Source organism: Helianthus annuus, chromosome 14 (assembly GCF_002127325.2).
Source record: "Helianthus annuus cultivar XRQ/B chromosome 14, HanXRQr2.0-SUNRISE, whole genome shotgun sequence".
NCBI classification, from domain to species: domain Eukaryota; kingdom Viridiplantae; phylum Streptophyta; class Magnoliopsida; order Asterales; family Asteraceae; genus Helianthus; species Helianthus annuus.
The window spans coordinates 128,450,607-128,461,015 of record NC_035446.2 but is presented as its reverse complement, the minus strand read 5'-3'; the positions used below and the strand labels follow the sequence as shown (position 1 = coordinate 128,461,015).

Below are 10,409 nucleotides of genomic sequence, written 5' to 3'. Positions count from 1 at the left end.
ATAACCCCACTCTTTATCGAAGCTTGGCGGGTGTATTGCAATACTTAACATTCACCCGCCCGGACAATACCAGCTCTTACAAAAAAAAAACTTACTTCTATTAATTTATCCCAGACTTCATCCTCGGCTTCAATTAATTGAGTTTCTGAATTCCATGAGAATCCACTCAAGGACGTTCCACGAAACATGTCGTACCATTGGGAAAAATGCTCTTTCAATGTTTTTAAACGGTTCTTCAAATGTTTTTTGGTCAATTCAATTTGAAGCTTTGTGTTCAGCTCCTCAATCATATTGTTGTATGCTTGTGAAGTAAAACTGCCATTAATCCTATTGCCATTATCCTGTTGCGCTATCATGGATTGTATGAATATATTATCCATACTTTCCGTCCACTTTATTTGTTCCTTCTTTCCGGTGGCTTCGTGTTTGCTCATGATAACTTTCTACATGGTAATACATAAATAAATTCAAATGTGTACTTATGTAAATGGTTGCTTATGTTAAATAAAATTACTATACGCACATGCTAATAAAAAAGAACAAAGTTACCAATTCATTGAAACCATAACAGTCAATACAAAATCGAAATGAAATACTATAATGTACTATTCTAAAACTACTTTGACATATCTATTTCATTGTTTGGATAAGTCAAATAGTTAGTCCACATTTCATTTGCAATTGAGTTCCTTAGTTGTTCAGATCTCGTACTACCCTCACGTATATCTCTTGTAATTTGACTTTCTTCCTCTTGTGGTCCATCTAACACCTCTTGTATGACCTCATCTTCAAGATCCTTGTCACGATCTTCCTCTAGTAAAAAGTTGTGTAAAATACAACATGCCAAAAAGATGCCAGACTGTGTTTCGCACGAGTAAAATGGTTCCGCTGTACTTCTAATAATAGGAAACCTCTTTTTTAGGACACCAAATGCTCGTTCAATTGCGTTGCGTAATGATGCATGACGAAGGTTAAACAACTCCTTTGCATTCTCAGGGGCACGCGTTGATGGAGGGTGTGAAACCCGGGTGTTAAAGTGCTTATATTACGCGTGTTATTGTGTTTTAAGCGAGTATGTACGTTGAATACAGTAACTACGAGAATTTGGTGTTTTGCAGGTAAAGTACGTAATTCGGTGCATTTACGAGGGTTAAAGATGAAAGTGTGAGCATAGGATGTGATGTTGCAGTTCAAGAATGAGTTTTGAAGCTTACTCGGGTGATATAAAGGCTCACGAGTGGAAGAAGTGTTAAAAAGTGGAGTTTGGGGACCAATTTGGTATATTCTGAAAGTTATGTGGAGTTTATATGCGCAAGAATCAAAGAGTACAAGGGTTCTTTTGTAATTGTTAAAAGCTATGCATGATGAAGAATAGAGGAGGAGGTGTCACGATTGTAGGCTACGAGAGTTTGTTCGTAGCTTACGATTTGTTGGTGTTTCATGATTGTGGGAACAGAAAATGTAAATCGTAGCCTACGGGTTATGTTTCGTGGGTTACGAGTGGATGTTTAAAGGAAAGGGAAGGAACAGAGATTTGAAACCGTAAGCTACGGTTTTAAATCTCTGTTCCTAATGAGCGGCTAGTCTTTTATGGTTTCCTCCGGATGGAGGGTTTTTGTAAGTTAATGAATATTATGTGTTGATACAATTGTTTTACCTGGTGATCTAAGCATTCGATGCTTTTCACCATTGATTTGATTTCTTGATTGTAAACAGTTACGTTTATTTAAACCTTAATTTCTAAGCATTCAGTTCCCGAGAGTTCTAGTAATTGGGATATATTTGACATGGGGTTAGGGTTTGTAAATTGTAATTGATAATCATTCGATAACCTCCCGTTATGTATTGACCGGAGTACTTAGTCGTTGATTATCACAATTAGTTAATCAGGTTTAACACCTATGTCTATGTAGGTAACGATCAAACACATAGTTGAAGTTAACTGAAAAACCTGAAATCTGGAGGAACCATCTTTTCTCCCATTGCTTTAAACCACAATTTTTGTTCGTTAATTTAGCTATTTCTCACAATCAATCCACAACTGAGTTTTGTTTTTTTTTTAGTAGTTAATTAAAACTTAGCATTACGACACTTTCCACAATCCTCCTCTGGTTCGATATCCGACTTACTCTAGCTACTAGTTTATTTCGGTTTTTGCATGTCACTAACGACAGACATCAAAATGGCGCCGTTGCCGGGGAGGCGTGCGCAAAGTGTTTAGTGTTAAGTTTTTAGTAAAATAGATAAAAAAAAATTCAAAAAAAAAAAATCTAAAAATAGTATCTTATTCGTCACATATTCCACTATTTGCTTTTACCTTGGGTATACTAGTTTTGTCTGTGCAGATTTATTGCAGATCTTATTATGGAAAGTGCTTACTGGTCATGCCGAGGTTGTGGTAGTCCATGTCACACGCGTGACGATTGTCCTGTGTTCCGGAAAATGTGTGAGGACGAACAAAGGAGAGCAGATGAGTTGGATTTTTATTCTGATGATGATGTCCATCCATACTATTCTTATTCTGATTCGCAGCGAGTTGCATATGATTACCAATCGTATACAAATTATTGTTATGATGAGCAGACATGGTATGAGAGTAGCTATGATCCGGGGATGGTACAAAGCGTGAGTTACCAAGAGGAGTATGACCATTGTTATAATGAATACTCTCAATTTTCTTATGAAGACCATCCGGTACACTATCAGGATGCCTATCATACCCAGTATACAGTTGATCAGGGTGAGTCTGAATGTGCACCACAGTCAGATAGTTACTATCAATCACCCGAATTTAGAAGTCTTATGGAATATAGAAGACAAAGAGAGCTGGCATACATTGAAGAGCAATTGGCGAAACCTGACTTGTCAAGAGAGGACCAGTTGGAGATGTGGATTACGAAGTATAACCTTTTGATGGTTGAAGTGAAGGATGATGGGCCAAGAATGACTCCAATGGAAAAATGCCAAGCCAGGGATAGATGGGTGTCTCTACAGATGTCTTATTCTCAAGTAAGGGATGAGGTTGTGGAGGTTAATACCACACCGGTGATTCCCCCAATTGCTGAACAGTCAGATGTGGAGAAAATTGTTGAAGGTGATGAGGTGAAAGAAGACATTCCACAAAATAAGTGTGGGGATGCACATATAGAGATGAAGAAGGTGGCGGTGAAGGACATCGGGCGGATCATCATAAAGTGGTTGTGCAACAATCCAACTTATCTGCTGATATTGAATAAAAAGAAACGCTTATGGAGAGTAAACTATCGAGTGTATGTTGGGAACTCGGTAGGAAAGTGTGGATTGAGGCTGGATTGCAGTGCTTCAGTGGACATTTTGATCAAAATTAGACCCTGCTGGATCAGTGATGTCAGGTACCGTGCATTCATGGGAAATGCAAGGGGTAAGTGTGCATTGAGACCACCGTAGCGCATATCAGGTACGGTCTGGCTGAAGACCTTTAAACTTAGCGCTCTCGGGAGGCAGCCCGAGGATGTAGAGTATTGTATTGTATTTTGTTTTGGTTTCGTTTTGGTGTGTTTGTGTTTTGACAGGATTATATTCTATCTCCACAGATGCAATAATTCAAGTGTGGGGATGTTTTGCAACATCCCTAGTGAGATATCAGAGAATCCAAGAGGAGTTTGTGCCCTTGTCTGAACACATCAGCTGCACCGCTACAGACACTTGCTGATTGAATTATCAGGTTCATGTGTCTCTCTATCCTTTTGTTTTTATTTTTATTTGTACATTTGGTGGTGTGAATCTTTGTGTTGGGAATGGTTTTATGTGTCGAGTTATCTAGTATTAGCCGTTCATGGTTTGCGGGTGGTATCTCTCGAGTTTAGAGTATAAATTGCACCATACATTGGGGACAATGTATCCCAAGTGTGGGGATGCGGTAACTCGAGAGAGGGTTGGTAAGATTGTTGATCTTAAACGCTTGAAGAGTTGAATTTGATGAAAACTGAAAAAAAAATTAAAAACTTTTCAGTCTCAAGTATGCTTGAACTACATGAAAACCAACATTTTCAATCGCTAAGGGGTTCCTTGCTGATATTAAACTAACTTAGATCCCTAGTCATGGTTGTCCCTTTAAGTTTCATGAGAGTAGGTTTGACAAGTGTTTTTATAGAAAATGGTTGAAAAGAGATGTCTATCTAGGGGTAACATGTTTTAATTGCATATGCTACATGTCGTCAACCTTTTTACATTTTCTTGGTGAGATCTTAAGCCTGCAAACGAATAGGATACATTATATTATGAATTCATTTGTTGAGTGCAGGCGACGTGTTATTCTGTGTTAGAACTTGTGTGATTCGATGCATGCTAAGACTGTGGGTTTGACATGTGCACATGTGTGATAAAGGCAGTAGGATTTCCTGTCACACCCTTTTGTGTTTGTGTTTCTTCGGTGTTATTCAGCAATTTCCCTTAGTAGCCCTGTTGAGCCTAATTACCTTTCGTTTGTTCGCCCATTGTCTATTGTGAAAAAAAAACCTACCGTGATGATACTGTTATGAAAAAAAAAACAAGAAGAAAATCTGAAAAAGAAAAAAAATGAGAAAAAAGAAGAAAAGGACAAAAATAGAAGTGTATGAATATCGTCTATGTTTTTGGGTAGAAACCAACCCAAAAGTATACGTTGTGTGTGAATAAAGTTGTCATGGTTTGGTATCTTCATTTGTGTTCGCCAAATAAACATAAAAAATCCAAAAATATATCCCTACCTTTACCCTTAACCCAAAACCCGAAAGTCCTTTAGATATGTGTTACGTTATTTGATACGGTGGAGGTGTGATTGCTATACAAGCTTATGATCACAAAGTAGCATATTTGGTTTTGAGCGAAAAATATGCTAGCATATTACACGCTAGTCTTGATTAAACCGAGAGGAATGTTTATTGTGAGGGGCGTGTGGCATGTGTGTAGTATCATAAGCATGTTAGTTTTAGTTTGGCAAGTCTTAAGTTGTTTTAAATGCGTATCACTTATTTGTCAGATTGTCAATCTCGATTGTGTCAGTCTATGGAACGGGTATGACTTGGGATCTTAAATTGTTAATTCGGTAAGGCATTTAATGGTGATTTGTTAATAAGGTGAGTAATGTTTGTAAAGGTTGCTTGAGGACAATCAAGGATAAGTGTGGGGATATGATGGAGGGTGTGAAACCCGGGTGTTAAAGTGCTTATATTACGCGTGTTATTGTGTTTTAAGCGAGTATGTACGTTGAATACAGTAACTACGAGAATTTGGTGTTTTGCAGGTAAAGTACGTAATTCGGTGCATTTACGAGGGTTAAAGATGAAAGTGTGAGCATTGTTGTGAATGATAATCAAAGAACTGAATTTTATTGATAATTCTTGTATCAAAACCTAGAAAACAAGCCTTTATTTATAGGCATTACAAGAGTAAATAAAAAGGAAATAAAATATTTAAATATAGAGACGATGTCGAGAATCCGTTATTTTTCTAAACTATTTTTTTCTTTTCCTAACACTCCCCCTCAAGTTGAATTGTGGGATTGCCACGATTCAACTTGGATTGGTTTTGATTTTGGGTTTTGATTTTTGGTTTTTGGTTTTTGGTTTGGCTACCGTCTCCTTGACTTGGTAGTTTGAGCTATTGAGTTACCGCCTTTAGACATGATAACTTTTGGATTTGGTTTCCCCTCAAGCTGAAAAAATTCAACTTGGCCATTTGGGTCTTGGCATTGGTTTTGATTTGGGATTTTGGGTTTCTGGTTTTTGGTTTTTTGTTTTGGGGTTTTGGTTTTTGGGTTTTGGTTTTTTTTTTTGGGGTTTTGGTTTTGGGTTTTGATTTTTTTGGGTTTTGGTTTTTTTTGGTTTTTGTTTGAAGACACCGTAGTTAGACATGGTGCCTTGGCTTTGGTTTGGAGCCACCGTCGGTAGACATGGTGACTTGGTTTTGGTTTGGAGATTTTTGAGCTTTATTTTTTTTGAGCGGAAACGTTATTTTTTCATAACAACCTGTCTTCATCTTGTTTGGATCCACCATAGGTACTGCATTTGTCTTTTCCCATTTGCCTTTTTTTCTGTTTCTACACCTGCTCCATGACCCCTTTTAAATCTTTATCCTCACCAAAAAGAGATTCTCTTTTTTTCCTTTTGATAAAATTGAAACCTTCAATTATTCTCCACCACAAACCTAGTTTCCCAAAAAACAAAATCTGATCTGATCGATTCACAGCGGATTTAAGATCTTCACCCAACGTTACTTCTAGGGTTTAGGATCTTCACAGTGGATTTAAGATCTTCACAGCGGAAACTATTTCTAGGGTTTATAAACACCAGATCTTCACCCAACGTTACTTCCTCCGGCGGCTGGTTGCGGTTTGCGAAAGAATCGGAAGGGTTTGTGATGATAACGAGGATAGTCGGTTCCGGCGGTCGATGTTTGTTCAAACGTCTCTAGCCGGTAATGGAGGTTGTTGGCGGCGGAGATGAGCGGCCGGTTGCTGACAAGATGAACGCGACGGCTGTTGATGTCGGCGTCTGCTATTGTTGTTGTTTTGATGCGGACAGGTTTGATTTTTCGGGCTTTGATTTTGATTTGATTATCAGGGTTTTGTTTTGGTTTGGGTTGGATTGGCTGGGGTTGATTGTAGATGATGAGCAACGTGTTTTAGAATCAGAAACACTGCTCTGATACCATGTTGTGAATGATAATCAAAGAACTGAATTTTATTGATAATTCTTGTATCAAAACCTAGAAAACAAGCCTTTATTTATAGGCATTACAAGAGTAAATAAAAAGGAAATAAAATATTTAAATATAGAGACGATGTCGAGAATCCGTTATTTTTCTAAACTATTTTTTTCTTTTCCTAACAAGCATAGGATGTGATGTTGCAGTTCAAGAATGAGTTTTGAAGCTTACTCGGGTGATATAAAGGCTCACGAGTGGAAGAAGTGTTAAAAAGTGGAGTTTGGGGACCAATTTGGTATATTCTGAAAGTTATGTGGAGTTTATATGCGCAAGAATCAAAGAGTACAAGGGTTCTTTTGTAATTGTTAAAAGCTATGCATGATGAAGAATAGAGGAGGAGGTGTCACGATTGTAGGCTACGAGAGTTTGTTCGTAGCTTACGATTTGTTGGTGTTTCATGATTGTGGGAACAGAAAATGTAAATCGTAGCCTACGGGTTATGTTTCGTGGGTTACGAGTGGATGTTTAAAGGAAAGGGAAGGAACAGAGATTTGAAACCGTAAGCTACGGTTTTAACTCGTAGCTTACGAGAACATTGATTGGGACGGCACATGTGAAGAATAAATCAACAATATCAAATCATCATTTGGTCTTTGGTTTTTCATTGGGCCGATAACAATTAGGGGGCTTGACTTTTATGTGGACAACGGAAAAAAAAAGAATCATCATCTTCAATACAGAAGAGGCAGCCGCCACTTTTGGAGATCATCTAGCAATTTCCATCATAATCATCATCATCTTTGACGGCAACAAGAAAGTCAAGGCACGCGTGGAGTATTCTTTCAAATGATACCTAACACCTCTATATGGTGCCATTAGGGTACTCGTGTGAGGTAAACCCGCGTCTACTAAACAATATCTACCTATAAACAACTTGTAATTAGTATTAGAATACATTATTAAACAATTTAAGAGAATTTGGTAGAACAAATTACCAGTTGGAATTACTAGTTTATCATCTCTAGTAAGCGCATTCTTTATAATTCTTGAGTCTGATGCTGTACCCTCCCATCCAGTTAGCACATACGTAAACTTTAAATCAAATGTACAAGCAGCCAATACATTTGTTGTCGGGTATCCCTTACGACCACGATATCTAGGGGCATCCTTATTAGGTACTTTGACGCGAACATGTGTTCCATCAATTGCACCGATACAGTCCTTAAAAAAAGGATAAAATCTCTTTTTTTCTTGAATTTCTTTTGGGACAATATCACCTTTAGGTTGTTGAATATAACGACCTTCTAGTGATATAATCGCTCGCAAAACTCTATGGAAGCACCGACTAGTTGTTGACCCAGAACGACGGTATAGCCACGAGGTAAACCGATTTCTCAAATCATTGCCTACAATATGCAAAAATGTGGCAACATGCTCTTCAACGGACATGCGTTGAGTAGCTCGAAGTCCACCATCACACTTTAAAATACTGCACAATGTCATAAAAGCTTTCCCACTCATGCGGATAAGCTCACGACATTTACCGCCGTTTGAAAGGTCGTGTAACATCTCTTCTCGCACATATCGTCGTTGTAAAATTTCATCATTAGTAGGTAAATTAGCACGACTTCTGGTTGACAATCTACGTAGTGCAACGAAAGCCACCAGAAAGCAAATCAGGTTAGCTGCTTGCAGTTGTCTAGCTCGCACAAGTTCAGCTGCCTCGCGTATCTGATTATCCATTGTAAACTTACTTGCAGTTGAAAATTGTTATTAGATTAGAAAATTGTTAGTTAAAACTTTACGTTCTTGTTCTGTAAAATTATTGTAGGGTGCACTGACATGTTTTTTAATTAATGCTTGTGTCTATTAGAGTTAGTAAATCAAATAAGAGTAAACTAGAAACTAAGGTTGAGGAGAATTCAATTTTGTGGTATTCTAGTCAACAAAATACGACCTAAACCAACTATTAGCGTATTAGGTCAGATCTGACTCAACTTAAAGTCAAAACATCTAACACTTGACTATAACTAAGTAGATATGGTGACAATAAAGATGATAAGATCAGATAACTTCAATCATTAACAGGGGAATTGCTAAACAAAACTCAAAGAGAACTAACCAGATACATACACGATCTCATTTTTTGTCTAAACTAATTAGATAACATGACAGTAAAGGTGATCAGATCAGATAACTATAACCTCAATCAGTAACAGAGCAATATTCAAAGGAAACTTAAAGAGAACTTTCCGGATACATACACCATCTTATTTTTTTTTTATCAAAATAGCCGAATATTATAATTATAAATTTATAACCAGCAATTCTTCAATTAATTATCTCAAATTTTACATACAAACGAAACTGAAACTGAACTAAGTGCAGGGTCAGGCCTCCTTCATACATACATACATACATACAGTTCTCAAACGGCAAATTCAGGTCTATGCTTCAAAGTTTTAGCAATAAACAATCAAAGCAATCTAAGTTAATCAAACATAAACAACTCAAGAAGCCAAAACCCTAACTGGACACATTAATTTAATCAAAATTTTAGATAAAAAGACCACGCAAAGGAGATTGGCCGCTCAAAATTGGATGTGAAATAGGAACGTGATCTTACCTGGAAGATGAACTGCTGATTGCTGAGGAGAGCAGGTACAGAAACAATGATCGACAGTTTTTCAATTGAGGGATAGATGATGGAAGGTGGATTGATGATTTGGCGGGATGTGGGAGATATACCCGCCATATCTCTTACGAGGGTAAAATTGGAAGAAAATTAGGAACGTGATGTTTACCTCTTCTTTTCTCTGAGAATCATTCCGATTTGGGAAGAAATATATAAGAAACAAAAAACCTCCTCATTCTCTTCTCCTCTCCCCCTTTCTCCTCATATAAAAATCTCTGGAACATGATTGCTATCCTCTTTCTTTCCAATTCCATTCTCTTCTCTATTTAAGTGAGACTCTGTTAGTATGATATTCGACTTGAAAGGTACATTAACTTTTGGCCTATATGGTTTTAAACAATTCGGTTTATCGGATTTTTTTTTTTTTTTTTTGGTTTTGAAAGCAAGATAAAAATTACGGTTATTTACCTACATAACCATCTTCAGCGGTGGATTTAGGTAGAGGGCTAGGTGGGCAGGGTGCACCTCTTGAAAAAACAATTTTAGTGTATTTTATAAAGATGGCAATATCAGGTGTATTAGTTATTGGAGTCTCATACCTGATTGTAAAATCATTTCTCATAGTCATATGCAGTCAAATACACCGACACGTAAGGTATTTGTCGGATAATTAACCATATCGTATTGGGCATGTCTGTGAGTATCAAGTATACATATTAGTTTATTAAAAAAAATCCTATTAAGATTTTCGGATACAATTTTTTTCAATTATAACTTTTGTATAATTTTATGTTTTTAACTACAATAAATTAAAATATCATATATTACATGCATATCATCATCATCATCATCATAAAATATCTTTAGATTTAAAATTCATTATTATCTAATTCTCAAAATATAATTTGATACTGTGGCGTATGAATATAAATAATATCATCAATAATACATATCCTAAAAGTAAAATTCACATTATATCTCATGAAACTACTAGAATGAAGCATGACTAGACAAGGGTTAAGTGAAAATAAAATTAAATATTTTCGGGTATGAAACTACTAGAATGAAGCATGACTAGACAAGGGTTAAGTGAAAATAAAATTAAATA

The 10,409-nt window shown here is 36.7% G+C and overlaps 1 protein-coding gene across 1 annotated transcript; it reads right to left on the bottom strand.

The window, feature by feature from the left end:
• Window positions 1-599: 599 nt before the first annotated feature.
• LOC110907375 lies at window positions 600-8,409 on the bottom strand. Its single transcript, XM_035983080.1, has 2 exons — window positions 7,435-8,409; window positions 600-1,039 (listed from the first exon to the last, which is right to left on the bottom strand). The coding sequence occupies exons 1-2, from the start codon at window positions 8,407-8,409 to the stop codon at window positions 617-619; spliced, it is 1,398 nt and encodes a 465-aa protein (XP_035838973.1). The 3' UTR covers window positions 600-616.
• Between the last annotated feature and the right edge of the window lie 2,000 nt (window positions 8,410-10,409).